This window comes from Podarcis bocagei, assembly GCF_964188305.1.
Source record: "Podarcis bocagei genome assembly, chromosome: 1".
Lineage (NCBI taxonomy): Eukaryota > Metazoa > Chordata > Lepidosauria > Squamata > Lacertidae > Podarcis > Podarcis bocagei.
The window spans coordinates 131,407,933-131,425,493 of NC_138125.1; the positions used below are offsets into that span (position 1 = coordinate 131,407,933).

Genomic DNA, 17,561 nt, shown 5'->3' on the forward strand with positions numbered 1-17,561 from the left:
TCTGGTTTAATCTTGTTGATATTTCTGTTAATTTTTGTGTGTTCTCTGAAGTCTGTTTTGTCAGAGACTCCAGAGTCTGGTTTATCTTAAGCAAAGCTTCTGTCACAGCTTCCATGGAAACGGCTGCTCCTTTGTCTTGTCCTGTTGTTCCAGCTAATCCGGCTGTTGCGCCTGAGATTGAACCTCTTTTCTTTGCTTGTTGCAGCTGCAACTGTTGTTGTTGTTGTTGCTTGGTCTTGGCTCTTGTAGTTATCTCTTCTTGTGGGCCACTCATGTCAAGGTCAATTCCCACGGGATTTATTCTCCCTTGGAAAATTCCACTGTCTTAGGCCGTGCCGGACTTCACTTTATCCTCTAGAGGGAGCAAATCAAAATGGCCATAGAAGAAAGTTTCCAAATACAAGAACAAAGGAGACAGTCCAAGATGTAGAAAGAAAGGAGATTAACCCAGTCAAAATCAATGTTACTAAAGTCTTATAACTTCCAATTGCCACAGTTGCCCAGTGTGCTGTTTATACTGTTTCTTCTTATAATGTACAAAAGTCAGGCACTGTGGGAACTTTGTATCAAAGTGTCACTTCACAGGGAAAAGTCAGCTCAAAGTACTAAGAAGGCAGACCGTTTCAAACTTCCAAATAGATGAGATAGCAGAGGTTTTTTCCTTCAAATAAATCATGCAGTTAATAGTCAAATTCACCTCCCCTCTGCCCTGCTTGCTAGAGGGGAGAACAAGGGTCTAAATGTCCGGTTTATATGATCAAAGAGCAGGTCTAAACGGATGCAAGTTTAGAGTTCCGTTGCTTTCACTTTCATGCAGTCGGGGGGAGGCAGACTTCCTTTGTTTAAATCTCCCCGTTTTTAGCCCAATTTCCGAAATTTAAAGGGTCCCGATTGTTTTTCAGCTCTTACTCACGGGAATTCAGTCCAGATTTTCTTTTCAGGAAGGAATCGGTGCTCTCCGCTTATGGCGACGCGGCTTCACTTCGCAGGCTGGGTAGCGACTCTCAGCACCGCGCTCTCTCCCGATGTCGATCCGTAGCCTTTAAAAAGGCTCTTTCACGGTACCGGGGGGGCGCGAAGGTGCCCACCGAGTCTCCTTGTTCTCAGGCTTCAGCGCCTGGGATTTTAGGGGTCCCCCGCTCGCCGTAGCGGGTAAGACCCGAACTTGCGAAGCAGTCCTTCTCCGGAGCTCGGAGGTAGGACCGCCATTAAGCGCTGGCACCGACCGGAAGTCTCTCAGGAATTATTTTTTTTTTTTTTTTTATTTTGACTATGGCAGACCAACACGGCTACCTATCTACTTCCAAATTTTTGTTTAATTCTCTTTGGGAGCCATGAGCATCACTGCTTGCTGTAGGAGCAAGTTCCATAGTTTAACTATGTGCTGTGGGAAGAAGCTCTTCCTTATAAGTGTCATGAATCTTCCAGCTTTCAGATTTATTTGATATCCACAAGTTTCTAGTTTTATTAGACAGAGAGAAAAACTTCTTTTATCCACTTTCTCCATGCAATGCATAATTTTATAGATTTCTGTCACGTCACCTGTTGCTTACCTTTTCTTTAAATAAAAAGTCCTGCAACCTTTCTTCATGGGGGGGGTGTCACTCCATCCCCTTGATCTTTTTTATTGCCCTTTTCTGAACTTTTCCCAGCTCTCCAGTATCCTTTTTCAGTTGAAGTGACAAGATACACAGTATTCCAAATGCGATCTCACCATAGATTTGTTTAACGCCATCATGATATTGGCACTTTTATTTTCAGTTCCTTTCTTCATGATGCTAAGCATAGAATTTGCCTTTTTCATAGCTGCCTCACACTAGATCAACATCTTCATCAATCAATCTATTGTGAACAAAAGTTCTGTCCCCATGAGCATGTAAATGTGAAAGATTTTTACCCCAATGTGCATCACTTTGTGTTTGCTTACATTTAATTGCATTAGCCATTTTATCACCCATTCACTCAGTTTGGAAAGGTTCTTTTGGTCCTTCTGTGATCAAGTTTGTAATTTGTACACAAGGAGATTGCCTGGAAGGAATAGAAACAAGATAAACCAGATTATACAAGGCACTGGAGGAGAAATGGATAGGTTGTATGCATCAGAGTCCCATACATAGGCCAGAAAGCTTACAACATAGGCTGAAAGCTTGCAACAGTTTGCAGATTGTATTGTTGAGGCTACATCTATTCCATTTTCAGGATATAAATTTTCTCCACAGGTCAGATGACTGCAGTTTCTTCCATTCCCTGTGTGAATGGAAGGGAGGTTCCCAATTTCCATACATAACAACCCCTATGACTACAAGGGACTTTTCAGCTGGATCTAAACATAAAGTAGAATATTCATAGTATTTGGCCTATACTTGATAGTAAATATAAATGCAAGGCCTCTTTCAGTGGGAATATCTGCAAACTGAATCTTACATTTGACACCCTGGTATGAATCCTACCTAATCCAGGTTGATTATACCAGTGGTTGTAGTATTCAGTATACAGTGGTACCTCAGGTTAAGTACTTAATTCGTTCCGGAGGGCCGTTCTTAACCTGAAACTGTTCTTAACCTGAAGCACCACTTTAGCTAATGGGGCCTCCTGCTGCCGCCGTGCCGCCGGAGCACGATTTCTGTTCTTATCCTGAAGCAAAGTTCTTAACCCAAGGTACTATTTCTGGGTTAGCGGAGTCTGTAACCTGAAGCGTATGTAACCTGAAGTGTATGTAACCCGAGGTACCACTGTAGAGGCAAGAATAGCAGTAAACAGTTTTTGATCCTGATCAAGTAAATGTAAGATTCTATAGAATCACTATGTTCCTAGAATTCTACCATATGTCTGAAATAGGGCCCGCTTCCTCAGTGTCATTACTTTTACCCAACAAAAGTAATCTCTAAATATGGCACTAGGATCTCTCTGAACTGTTGCATTTTACTAATAGCACTATTCCTACTTTCAGGGTCTTTCTGTTTTTCAGTGAATCTTTTTACTTTCTCCCCGCTGCCATTGAGCCTTGGAGCTTTTATATATATATACTGGATGAACAATCCCTATATTTTCCAGAGGCTACATTCTGCCTCTTAGATGCTCTCTTGTCAATGCATAAAACGCTTTGCATATATTAACCTCAGTCGTATCTCTGGATTGATCAGTGGCTGCTGGTTGAACCAAAGAATCATCCCAGTAAATAAGATCCTAGGGCCTAAATTCTAAACAATTTTTTGAATATGTATGCTTTAAAATGATGTTTAAAAATAACTGCATGGAATCACCCCAACCTTATGAAGGAACCCCTCTTCCTTTAATATAGGGAAAAGTATCTTGGGCTGACTAAGGGTTAACGAAACCCTAGTTCAACATCAGTGGGAGTTTTACAGCTGAAATGAAATTAACAGGTCCAACTGGCTTGTGCAATGGTAAACTTAAATGTTTTGCAAAAAATATTGAACCCCAAAATGGAATTGTTCCATTTAGTGGTGGAACACATTCCCACTTGGTTTGTCTGGAAAACAAAGTTACAAGACTTAAACTAGTTTTATCTATTTATAAAAATATAGTTTATGCATGCAATTGCTCTTATCCTTTCTGACTTGAACGCCAATTTCTGCGTTGTCCTGTTTTGATGAAGAACTTTAAGTTTGTGACATCTGAGGAAGTGGAAAAGATCCTTACAAGTGAAGGAGAAATCTCCATAGGTTTGAAGGAGCAGTGATGAGACCGATGGTTCAGAAACCCTCATTTGATTTCATATTTTAACATTTTTAGACAAAGGCTGCAGCTTGTGTACAACACTTGAGTGAGTGGATGCCCCTTCCTCTCTTACCCGCTTGCACAGGGATGGTCCATTCTGTTTCACTGCCTGAGGTGAAACAGGAATGTGCCACTCCCCACTCACACCCCAACCCTCCTCTTCAGCTGTCGCCAGAATGCCACCCCTTCACCTTGCTGCTTGTCATCTTCAGCAGCTTTTGAAATCATCAACCAGGCTTCCACATTTTCACTCGCACTGTAGCATACAGTTGAATAATTTGTGGGGATTTTAAGCATAAATGGTACATTTTGGCTAGCTGCTCCTAGTCAATACTTTATCAGCATACAACAGAAGTACGCGAGAGGAATGGTTAGCATCATTTTAAAAATAAGATTACATTCAAACTATGCAGAAGCTACCATACCATTGGTGTCAGAACTTCCCATATTAAACAGTCGGACATGTTTTTGGCTAGTTGAAGCCCATTCTGAATTACTTCCTCCTATGTGGTGGTGATATATGCACTGGGGAAGCTAGCATCTGTTACCAGCTTAGAGTTAGCAGAACTCTAATTGTGTAGCAGTTGAGTTACTCTTCTGCTGCTTTCCAGATGGCAAGCATGAAGCTTAGGTGCCTAGCAAAAAGCCCTATCCCTATTTGTGTACTCTGGCAGAAACATAGATAATGCCAACAAATATATATTGCAGTTACATGGTGATTTACCTATTTACACCCTTTTGGCCAAATTACATTGTGAAAATTAAGGTGCGCATTAGATTCGATAGCACGTTTACATTTGCTAATAAATACCTTTTTTGGTTTCAAGGTTCTGAAAATTGAGGTGCTCATCAGATTCAATGGCACATTAGACTCTAGTAAATTCGGTACTTAATTTTTTTATCGTGTTTTATAGATTGTAGGTTTTTAACTGGGATAGAGATACTCCTCATCTTGAAACCTTGTTTTAACTGAATTTGTACTATTTTATGTGAATGCATTGGGCAGCAGACTGATGGAGCACAAACCTTTAATTGCCATGATATTTGCTGCAAATACAGTAGCAAATATCAATGTATTTTTCTGCTAATGCTGATAATAACTTGTAATTGACATAATTGATGTATCTGCACATATATTTTCAGAATATATGAGCATAGCAACCTAGTAATCGTTTGGATTCGTTGTTTTCCAGCCATGAAGTTGTGGAAGGATATGTCCATTCTCTTATCTTACATAATTTATGTTTGGCCTAACTTCTGGGTTCAATGCCGTCTCACTTTCCTAAACTAAACTAATTGATGACAACTTGCTGGATATATAAATCATTGTGGAAATGAATCTCTAACTGTTAACAATGATAAGTTAAAGTTTATGGTATTTTCAAAAAGGAAGGCCAAATATTATTGGACTGTGGATGGGCAAAGGATAGGACAAGTCGATTCTTAGACGTATCTCAGGATCTGGCTTCATGTCTGTTATCTGTAATGTACAGGGTAAATTAGCAAAGATCAAAGCAGAATCTGCAGTAAAAACATTCTTCAATTTTCTACACAAAAAGAAGTAAATTTGTTCCAGCTGCTATATGAGTGCACTCTGTAAAAATTGTGACCCAGATTTTGTTTGGATCCTCAATATTGTTTCCAGAACTTGAATTTTCTCTTGAAAAATTGAACAATATTAAGGTTCCATCGGGGGCAGGGGGTGGTATGAGATGTTTTCTCTCTCTCTTATTTGATGTCATTGTAATTAGTATGAGCCAAATCTGACGAAATAATGAAAATATAGATGTGCAAAAGCTGGTTGCATTGACTAATGGACCATGTACTCCACAGTTGTTGAGTCTTAGCTGATCTTGTTCTAATAATTGAATGGCATATTTTAATTTTTGTGACAATGCCCAAGTGCAGAAGAGATATTTTATTGGCCCATTTTCAAGACTTTAGATAGCAGATTTCCTAGAGTTCCCTTAAAGATGGATCCTGCCTGTATTACTCAGAGGTTGAAAGAGTGTCTAGTCATGTTTTACTGTTGTTTTTACCAGATAATGCATAATTATGAGGTGATTTCCTGCTCAATTGTTCTGACTATATTCCATGATTACTAAGCAAGTGGCAAAAATATCTGAATGTTGTCATATCATGCCTCTTAGTTCTGCTATGATCGTTCGTTCTTAGTTTGTCATTTTTTAAAACAATTGGCTTCATTGAGGCTGTGTTTTTGTATTTTTAGATTTTGTCTTACTGGTTGGTTGATCATAATAAACATCTGATTGACTAAATATAAGACCAATAACGAGTATCCTATAACAAGAGAACTTCAGGCAGAGGGAACACTGAATAGTTTTGGAACCATTGATTATAGTATAATTAAGTCTAATAAAATTAAGACATTTCTGAAATACCTCTATTGTTCATCAGCCCAGCTGTTGTAACTGCTATCTTGAAGCAAGTGCATCTCTTGTTATGTAGGTCACATCATGTGAAGCTAGCAGCTGAGCAGTTGTGGGAAAAGAAGGGGGGCCGAGTAGCAACACAAGGGAAGAAATGACAATGAAAATACTACACGATTTTCTGAAGTGCAGACAGTATTTTAATGAAATATTCTGAAATAGCCTAGGGAGCTAGATGAGAAAAATACATTGGATAGATTCAGAAAAAAATAATATACAGTAGTGAGAATATATATTTAAATTTTACTCTCCTGTTAATGGGGATGAAATACCGGTATATATGCAAACCTTGTGCAGTTAACCATAGTATATGCTTTTATTGGGCTGATGCTAAAATATATACATGCATTTATCTGCAAATGGGAGCATTGATCGTATGATGCTCAATTACTTTACGCAGTATAGTGTACTATACTACATGACGATGTATAATGCATTTTAAGCAAAACAGCTCGGTGTGTAATGCATTAAGCAAACTAGCTTCTAGGCTAATAAAATAATGGTAAACTTTGTGCCCTTGCCAGAGTTGTTGTGTGGGCATGCGCACTATGGTTTGTGTATTTTTTGTTTTTCAACATCTGCTCCCTGCGCATAATAAACTATTCATGAATTTCTGGGAAGTTTTAGAAGAAATTGGATGAAAAGAAAAAGTCACGTTGTGTGCCTGAGTGAGTTCTCTGAATAATAATGACTTTTAATTGTGTGTATGGATTGGAGTGTAGTTGATGGCTATACTGTAGTTGACTATATTTTTTTATTCAGGAAACGGTAGCTCTGCTATTATTGCAATTCTAGTGATTGCTTTCCCAGATAACTGATTCAGTATGTGTTTGTGATTTTTAAATTGTAAAATCCACTTTTCAGAAGTTTTACTAATGTTGAGGAAAGCAAAAAAGCAATATATTGGGGGGAAATGGAGTCTTCTGATAAATTATTACGTGTGGGTACTACTACTCTGGGTTTGAGGCTTTTTTGGTTTTATTATGCAACAGGGAATTAGAAGCACAATTCCTAGTATTAAACAATAAGTTAATGGAGTGTAATTTATCTCAAAAAAATGTAAATGGGGTGACCAGCTAGAAGGCAGATAGTGTATTTAACCTAGGACTGCCAATGAGTCAAACTGTAGTATATAATAGCACAAAGGGAAAGTTTGTCAGCCTATTCTGTCACAGTTTAATACAGCTGTGCATTTAAAAAGTCTTCAAGGCCTAAACTTTAAATATTCATTGTTGGCAGCTGAGTGCTATGTTAGCCAGGAGTGTGTGTGTGTGTGTGTGTGTGTGTGTGTGTAACCTATACATAACAGCTTCATAAATAAAACGATTGCCAGTTGTGTACAGTCCAAATGCATGATACGCAGAATGAAAATCTGTGTAACAGTAGGCTTTATTTCCTCTCAGTCATATTTTTTTTCTTTTTCTTCTTCTTATTTTAGTTGATAAACCACGGCCACCTTCATCAAGCCCTTCCAGTATTGCTCGACGTACCCCTTCCCTAGACCTACTTGCTGCTCCATATCTTGCTGGACAATGGCCTCGTGATAATCACGGACAAGCTGCACCGTGCATGAGGGACAAAGCCACACAGGTAAGAGTTCATATATACTAGGAAAAAACACTTGCCAGGCAGGGGTAAGGAATGTCAGCACCACTCCTGTCTGCTGTGGTGGGTTCACAGAAGTTCAGCAGGGGACATTTTCTACTGAATTTATATGCTTAAAGATTTGAAAGCATTCTTCTTTGTTCATAGAGCACTGAACATGAGTAAGCAATATCTTCTCTAACTATCCTTACCTTATTTGGTGTGTCATTTCATGGCTAGTATTTAACAAATTATATTGTGGCAGTTGTTGACATGGGTAACAGAGGCTCTTGACAGTTCAAGACATAATTAATATTGTCAGCAGGCTTTATTTTAGTTTAATATTTAAGAAAGGTGATAGATGGCCCCTAAATAATAGCCCAATGTGTGTTTTCTTTATGTTCCTGCAAAAATGTACATGCATCTTCTTTTAAATAATTTCAAACAATGGACCAAGGAGAGCCAGGTAGTGTCCCCAATCCAGACTGGATTTTGCAAGGGACATTGCACAATTGATTAATGTTTTGTTTTGAATTATTTTATTCAAAAGTATTATTATTATTATTATTATTATTATTATTATTATTATTATTATTATTATTATAAAAAACCAACCCAAAGTATGTCCTCAGAAACAGCTACTGGGCCATTTCACAGGGGGAGTGCAAAAGGAGCAAATAACATTGCCTATATCTAAATTATATAAATAATAAACATCGTTCATTATTTATGTGATAATTTACAGTTCCTCTTACTACAAACTGTAAAAGGCATAAAAATAAGACATTAGAGAGCTCAAAGCTGCAAGAAATTCACAACAGCAAATGATAGCTTCCTCCTGCTCCCGGAGCCCTACACTCGTTTGACAACTAGTTTCGGGATCTTTAGCCCAGATGGTGTTGAGTGCCATATAGCAACTGGCGTTTGGGAGATCCTTTTAACAGCTCTTCTTAATTATTCTCAATGCTTCTTTCAAACTATTCAGATTTGCCTCCTTTCGGAAAGACTGTAAGTTAATTCACGGGACAAATGACTGCTGTTTCTTATACCACAACTATACTGTAATAGTGATGTAAAACACTATATATATTTTACAATCTGGCCTTGGGGATTCTCCTTCAGATTGAATATTTTGGCCTTGCTATTTAATCTTTGCATAAAGAATGTACAGTTGCATTGCTTGGTTCTAAGGGCCACACATATATGCAAAAATTGTATACAGCCAAAACTGATGTTTTTCTTGGTGGAGGAAGCCCTGCAGCAAGGCTTCCCCTGTGTTTCTACTACCTTCCCTCCACAACTGAAGGAAGGAGAGGGAAGGCAGAGAGAGACCATTGTGAAGGGAGGAGCAGAGATAGACATAGGCAGAAGGAAAAGCCTTGGGATGGTTTTTTTTGGGGGGGGGTCTATAGAAGCTCTACCTTTTTAATATTAATTAAGCTAAATTACTCACACAATCACCCGTTTCTTTTTTGGCTTCAGATAAATGGACGGATAGTTTACATAGAGCTGAGTTCGTGTTTAGATAGTGATGCCATGTCAGTTCTTAGAACTTCAGTTGTAAATTTCCAAAGGTGTTTCGGTTTTTCTCTCTTGGTTGCTGAAGCCTTAAAATGGTGGTTGCCCTGCCGTGCTTCCAATAGGAGAGAATTTATTTCCTTGTTGAATCATTGTTTGAAAGTTAGAGTCGCTGTTTCTTTCGTTCTTCTCTGTGCTGGTACGTGTACAAATATCTTTAATTCTCAAAGGGTTGGCCTTGGGAGAGGTTTGGAGGTGTAGATTGCTTTGCTATACCTACTTCTTTAGGCCTAGGACTCCTGGTGTGTGATGTTGGCACCAAAATGTACTGTTTTCTTCCCAAGCTGTCTATTGCTAAAGCCTGGGATGGTTAAATGTGAGTAAGGTGCAACTCAACTGTAGTTCAGGAGCGCTCCCTGCCATCCACTCCCTCCCTTAATTGGCAATCAAAAAATTCCAGTACTGCTTTCTTTATGAAGATGAGATGGTTTTTATTTCATCATCACTAGGTCCCTGGATGGTCACAACAGTGCCAGTCATTTAAGAACCCAGGTTCACTTACCAAGAGCGCAAGGAGGTTGCGAGGTGGCAGGGATGTTTGGGCTGTGTGGGTGCTGCCGTGCATTCACATAGCCTAATCTTCCCACTACTTTGCCCTCCTGCTAAGTGACATTGACTCCACTGACAGGAAGCTCGTGTTGTGGCTCTATTCCACCAGGCAAGCTGCTCCTGCAGTGGTGTAACAGTTGGATATTGAATTGTTCAATTTCCTCTGAAGCATCAGCTCATAACATTTCTGACTGTAAAAACCATAATGCAATTTTTGCTGAATATGCAAAAATGGATGTTCAGTGTATTAATTCTGTGTCCTCAATTTGGTACATTAAAATTAAATCTGACCATAAAAGGTCTGCTTATCTGTGAGAATTAATTTTTTTGTTAGCTACACATGCATTTACTCAGCTTAGATTTCAGACTTTGCCCACCAGATATCTGACAGACAATTTTTTTAATAGGCCAGTAAATGACTGTATTTGTATATGTGGATCAGACCAAATCAAAGGCATTATACACTGTATTCTGTATTGCCCTTTATATAGCTCATTTAGGAATAGATTCTTCTATTTGTTTCATAATGATTTAGGGAACTAAACTTTTAAGGTCTGGCATGTTATATTTCTGAAAATTATTTTGATCCAATCTGTTTCTAGTCAGCCTCTGATTTTAAATTTTTAGAATCATTTTTTTCCCCTTTGTCCTTGTCATAGACTGAAAGTGCTTGGGCTGAAGAATACTTGGAAAAGAAGAAAGGCTCTCATAAGCGATCGGCATCTTGGGGCAGCACAGATCAACTGAAAGAGGTTGAGAAACATGTTTAGCTGTATTCAAGTCAATACACACAATAGCTGCAAATGATTGTACAGTACATTCCTTACACAACATGAGAAATATGTGATCTCTCAACATTGTGGGTGGGGAACCTCAGGTTCCTGGAGGCCAAATGCTGCCCTTTGAGCCTCTCTATGTTACCCTTAGAACTTTCTCCAGACCATACCCCTCTGCCTTCTTTTGCCTCTGGCCACCACTGGCCTGTAGTCCCTGGAAGGTTGCCCTCAAGAAAATGCAGCCTGCAGGCTGACAAAGATTCCCCATTCCTATGCTGTACAGTTGATACCTCAAGTTACATACGCTTCAGATTACAGACTCCGCTAACCTGGAAGTAGTACCTCGGGTTAAGAACTTTACTTCATGATGAGAACAGAAATCGTGCGGCGGCGGCAGGAGGCCCCATTAGCTAAAGTGGTACCTCAGGTTAAGAACAGTTTCAGGTTAAGAACGGACCTCCGGAACCGGTACAGAGGTACCACTGTACTAGCAAGAGGAGCAATAAAACATGGGGCTCTTCTAAATGTTAACAAAGCCACCCATCTGACTGCTCAGAAGGTCAAGTTCTAGCACATGGAATTGGTGTAGAGAAGAAGACATCATAGTTAGAGACAGGCATGGTAAGAAGATGGCTAAGTGTCACTTTCATCAGATTGATAACCATGGAGAACATACAGCCCAATTATTTTTTTATGTCAACTTTTACTTCTCTCTTTTTAAAAAAACTGCTGGTGTTTGAAATACGATATGAATATTGAATGCCTGCCCTCACAGGGAGAAATACCCCATGGGTCTACTTCCTGCCAACCAACCAACCAATCTGTGCAACCAAGTGGTACAGATGCAACTCAGTTATAGGCAGAGGGAATTTCTCTCAGCCCTTCCCTCTGCCACAGCCACTACAGCTTGTCTTGGCATAGCTCTTTCTCATGCTTCTTGCTCATTGTTGAGGTCAGGTGGTGGCAGTGCCCACCTGCCATGATATCAGTGAAAACAAAGGCTGAATGGCAGGTGTCCAACGAGCCTTCTCCCCCATGTGGAATGGAAATGCCAATGTTTCCATCAACGTGCATTCAGTTTTCACTGCGTTATGGAGTTCCCACTTGGTGAGGCACACATCTTTCCATCCTGCTTTTTTAATGAGCTACACAGGCAGATTGGAGACAACTTCATTCTGCTTCCACTCCAAGCCATGTAAGAGGCAAGAAAAAAATCTGTAAATGATCGTGTTGGTACATAGGCATCCCTGTTCTTGCTGTGGTCAACATGTCTCTGAGGGGAGGAAGAATGCACATGTTAATGTTAGTAGTTTTGTGCACTGTTCCTAAGTGGTTACTGTGGTAGTAACAGTACTTACTGTACATTTTGACATAATTGTTCAGACTTTTCATTATAAATCTTACAGGGAAACTTAAAATGTTTGTCCTTTCAGATAGCCAAGCTACGCCAGCAGCTGCAAAGAAGTAAACACAGCAGTAGGCATCATCGAGACAAAGAAAGACAATCTCCATTCCATGGTAATCATGCAGCCATTAACCAATGCCAGGTACGATCACGATTGTTAATGTAAAATTTGGAAAGCGTTCGTCCCGGGATGTTTGTTGTATGTTAGGTGCTGTGTCACACACAGAAACTCCCACCAAAAGTCTGGAAGCTGTCAGCGCTCGAGGCAGAAAAATAATAATGACAAAATAAGTGACATGCAGCTTTATTGCCGAGCAAATGTTTGCTTTAGATTTGAATTCCTTGCAGAACTTGAAGATCAGCATGTATACAATATCAGAGGTAATGGGTGGAAGAAAAAGACTAGGTTTGGGGGAGTGGTTGCTATGCAAATTATGAGCCCTAACACCAAAATTTGTTTTTGGTTCTGAGCCTCCAGCAGGCACAGTATGGATAGAGTTACACACTCAAATGAAAGAAACATAAGTTGAAATTCTCAAGCCAAACACTATGCCCCAGGCACATTGCAGGTGGCATGTACAAATGATGCGCAATTTCCACTGCTCGGGTCTTTTTGGACCTGGAAGAGGGAAGACTGGGGGCAGGGTGGAGCATAACAGGGCAGGATGTGCTTATGCGCACTTTTCCTGACACACGCAGGGGCCGGGAAAGGAACCGCTGCGTAAAATGCTTGTCACCTGTACATGTTAAAATCTAAGGTATTCTCATAGTCTAGAAAAACAAATGCACTCACTGCAGTTTATTATAGCATATCTTGTATTCCTCATCGATAGAAGATTCAAATCACAAGTGCTGAGCTATTCTGGGAGCGGTAGGAATGAAGTGAAATTTTTGAGGTGATATGATAGAGGGATAACATTCATGGCTGGGCTCTCATGGTCCGTTTCAACACTTTACCAAAAAGATGAGGCATAAGTCAATTGGAAGGGAGTTCCGTAATTGTGGAGTCACTCCTGTGAAGTCTTTTTCCAGTGTACATACCAGCTTAACCAATCTTATTAGAAAGCACACTAGGAGGACATATGAAGCAGATCCTGATGTATGGGGAAGATTCTATGTATGAAGGCCATTTCTCCGATAACCTCGTACCAAGCCATTTCAGGGCTTAACTTCGTCGTATTAATAGAATGTGAGCTGAGAGATAAAGTTTCATTCGTTGTCCTATATTAATCTACAGAAATGTAGCATTTTTCAATTACTATTTTTGGGGTTTCTCTAGCCACCCGTCCCAAAGAGTGTGCTAGTTCCTGTGATACCAATTGCCAAGTCGACAGGATCACGCTTCCGTAACAGCATAGAGGGGCTGAACCAGGAGATCGAAATAATTATAAAGGAGACAGGAGAGAAAGAGGAACAACTTATTGTGAGTATACTGTTCCAATCAAATAGGCTTTAATTGCGGTTTTATGCTAGTATGTGAAATGGACTGAGTTAATGTTCAGAATATGAAAGATATGAAATTCTTTTTAGACATAATTTTCCTAGTTCCATGGTATAGAAAATCAGAAATCAATATCAGGCTCATGCCTTCATCTGTTGCTCCTCCCCCTTCTTTTTCACACCAGCTTTTTTGCACTGATTTTGGCTGAATTAATTCACAGGTTCCTCATGTCTGAAACTGGACACCATGGTTTAATGTCAGTTTATTAACTATAATCTCCAATCAGGATCAGACCATGGTTTCAGAACCTGGGGTTATATTCAATGTAGTGCTATGTAAACTCCCATTTCCACATTGGGACTCCACCCCCCCCCGACTCTCCCAGATTTGTTTGGTGGGTTCCTCCAACCCTCCAGAGCAGATTGGGGGCCAGCAATTGGGAAGGGGCGGAGCATAAATATTTCCACTTTCACAAAGTTTAGTTGAATACCAACCTTGGTTAATAAATTGGCATTAAACCACCATTTCCCATTTTGGATGTAATGGGGCACTGTGGAGACTGCAATTTAAGCACCAAAGATGGCATGCAGGGGAAAGGCGAGGAGGGAGTATGCGAGTTGGATACTTGTTGCTGGCTTAATAGACTCTGGTTGAAGGGTGGGGAACCTGATTTCCCGAGGACTGAATATGGCGCTCCAGGCCTCTCTGTCTCTGGCCCTTGGAGCTCTCTCCAGACACCCCTTCACTGGCCCTGCTTCACAGCCTGAGATTCTTTGCCTGGCTGGAGTGTGTCCTTGAACTCTGATGAAGACTTTTGCTTGCCTAGATGCAGGATTGAAAGAGGGGTGGGTGTCCAAAGCAGCCTACTTTGTGTGAGTGGGGGGTTATTGCTTTGTTTTGCTTTTATTTTAACTACAGTGGTACCTCGGGTTACATACGCTTCAGGTTCCATACGCTTCAGGTTACACACTCCGCTAACCCATAAATAGTGCTTCAGGTTAAGAACTTTGCTTCAGGATAAGAACAGAAATCGTGCTCCGGTGGCGTGGCGGCAGCAGGAGGCCCCATTAGCTAAAGTGGTGCTTCAGGTTAAGAACAGTTTCAGGTTAAGAGCGGACCTCCGGAACGAATTAAGTACGTAACCAGAGGTACCACTGTATTTATTTTGTGCTTTTATCGTATACTTTTATATATAGGATATCTTTAGGTGAGAGGCGGTATATAAATAAAATACTTCACAGAGGTGAAATTTGCATTCGTTGCTCTGCCCGCTTTTGCCTCTGATCCTCAGAAGGGAACACTGACCTCAGGCTGAGACACGTTCCCCACTCTTGCTTTAGATTATTAAGCCAGGAGTGTTACTTCCAGACCTTCCTACTGTTTCTGAATAACCAAGTAATTGTGCATTCAACACTTCCAAGATGAAACACACATGTGTGAGAGTTTCTGGAGTCAATGAATGTCATTGGGAAAGGAAAAGGAAACCAGACATTAAGAGGGGGGTCATTCATGAAGTACCCTGCTTCAGTCAATTTGGTTGCTTTTTGTACAAGATCATCCCTTTAAATCCTCTTAAGTAGATATATATTTTCCCCTTGCTCAGAATCCCTTACTAGACCTCAAATCTCCTTAAGTTTGACTTCCATCTCTCTCTCTCTCTCTCTCTCTCTCTCTCTCTCTCTCTTTCTTTCTTTCTGTCTGTTGGAGTCTGAAGAATAACTAATCTTCTACTAAAGAGCTTTATTGATACAAAAGACTAAAGTAGTCTATTAACATGTAAAGTAATTTCTTATCCAGACAAGATTAGTGGTCTGCTGCATGGCAAGAAGTTTATACATGCGTTTTTTTCTTCACAGCCGCAAGATATTCCAGATGGGCACCGAGCTCCTCCACCTTTGGTGCAGCGCAGTAGCAGTACCCGCAGCATTGACACGCAGACTCCTGGCGGGGCAGAGAAGGGCAGCAACAACAGCAGCAGATCCCAGTCTGTGTCCCCAAGCTCCTTCCTGGCCATTTCCAATGAGGGCAGTGAGGAGAGCCCATGCTCTGCTGATGACCTACTTGCAGACCCCAGAGATAAAGGTACCCGCTGAGAAGTGCTCATAAAAGCAAATTCCAAATTCCAGGCCTAGGCATCTGCTGAAGTGTGATGGGAAATCGGGAACTGAGCAGAAAGATCAAATAGTCTCTCGTGCATTGTGGACTTTTGAGGAAATATTTACTGATATTTCTCATGGCACCGTTGGGGGATATTGATGGGTACACTGGTATGTCCAGGGGCCATGTTGGAGGCCCTGGTTTTAGGAAATACCAGTAAGAGTGTGGGAGGAACAAGGGTAAGTGTACTGGTATGTTTTAAGGAACTAAACCTCTGTTCATTACAGAGAATGGAAACAATTCTCCTCTGCCCAAATATGCCACCTCGCCCAAACCCAACAACAGCTATATGTTCAAGCGTGAACCTCCAGAGGGCTGTGAGAAGGTGAAAGTCTTTGAGGAGAGCTTGTAAGTAGTACGGTACTTCATTGTTACAAAGTCATGACATTTCAGAAATATCTTAACTTTTGTTTTGCAGTGCAGCTTTAGTGGCTAATCTCTGTATAGACTCTTCCTAAGGTTATTTCTTCAGCTCCATCATTTTGTCAGTTCATAATTCAGTAATCATTTAAAACTGTTTGCAGTTGTCGTTGTCCCCCTTCCACTTTTTAGGGAATGCTTAGGTAACAGAGATCAGACCCAAAGCTGCTTCATCAATGAGAACTGTGATATATTGCTAACCTACCATGGCAACCTGTGGGGACAGGCAGAAGGCAAATGCTATTCTTTGGTCAGTGATTACGGACTGAAAACATACCATGCCACACAAATTGAGCTTTTTACTTTAATGATCAGACTTGGTGATAAAGGGGTTTATGCTGTCTAGCAGCAAGGGATCTAATAGATCTGGAGAATGGCCACATAGCTTTGGCACAAAGCCCAAAAAGAGAAACTCTTACAAGTGTGGAATATCTAGTTTTCTTAAATCATGAAAAACACTTTCTTTGCCTGCAGTTTTGCTTTAAGGAAAACTTAAAAGGTAAAGGGACCCCTGATCATTAGGTCCAGTCGCGGACGACTCTGGGGTTGCGGTGCTCATCTCGCTTTATTGGCTGAGGGAGCTTCTGGGTCATGTGGCCAGCATGACTAAGCCGCTTCTGGCAAACCAGAGCAGCACACGGAAACGCCGTTTACCTTGCCGCCGGATCAGTATGTATTTATCTACTTGCACTTTGACGTGCTTTCGAACTGCTAGGTTGGTAGGAGCAGGGACTGAGCAACCGGAGCTCACCTCGTTGCGGGGATTCGAACCACCGACCTTCTGATCGGCAAGCCCTTGGCTCTGTGGTTTAACCCACAGCGTCCCATAAGGAAAACTTACCACAGGTTAATTTTCAAAATTACCCAGCCTTGAACTTTGGAGACACTCAGAGCTCCTTCAGAGCTTAGCACAACTGTGGGACATGGCCCCATCCCTTCTCAGTTGCAAATTGGATAGAGAGGTGAAGGCTTGGTCCCTGCCATTCTAGCTTTTGGGGAACTTAGAACACCCTCAGTCTAAAGCAGGGCTGACTTCTCTCAAGCTCTGAGCTGGAGTGTGTCATTGTTGCACTAAGTTTGGAGATGTTCTAAAAGCAGTGAAACTGTGAGACCCAACTTCATATCAGGGAGAACCCCATCTTCTCCAGAGCCTGTAGAACAGCAGAATCTCATGAGCTTGTTTTGATTTGGAAACACTTGGAAAACCATGAAGTGTCACTCTACTTTCTGAGTGTGTCAGGAAGTGCAAGACAAGGGAGACTCCCCGATTCTTTTAAGCTTTGGGAAAGGTGGTGGCTTTTGCCAGCTTTGAGTTCAGTTGTGGACTGCCTTATGTAGGATTAAGATGACAATGACCATTGCGATTCAGTAAATCATGGGTACTTTCAGACAAGCCTCCACATTGGACAGATTTTAGTCCTTGAGCCGTTTCCAGTAGTGACCCAGACCTCTCTCAAAAT

General features: G+C 40.8%; 1 protein-coding gene across 1 annotated transcript in view; it reads left to right on the forward strand.

Annotated features, from left to right (window-relative positions):
* FAM117B (family with sequence similarity 117 member B) overlaps positions 1-17,561 on the forward strand; it is a 33,651-nt gene that overhangs the window by 9,926 nt on the left and 6,164 nt on the right. The window contains exons 2-7 of the mRNA XM_081172558.1: positions 7,630-7,781; positions 10,562-10,654; positions 12,112-12,225; positions 13,363-13,506; positions 15,381-15,606; positions 15,909-16,029. Of these exons, the coding sequence (XP_081028684.1) occupies positions 7,630-7,781; positions 10,562-10,654; positions 12,112-12,225; positions 13,363-13,506; positions 15,381-15,606; positions 15,909-16,029 (850 nt within the window). The remainder of the gene's footprint in view (positions 1-7,629; positions 7,782-10,561; positions 10,655-12,111; positions 12,226-13,362; positions 13,507-15,380; positions 15,607-15,908; positions 16,030-17,561) is intronic.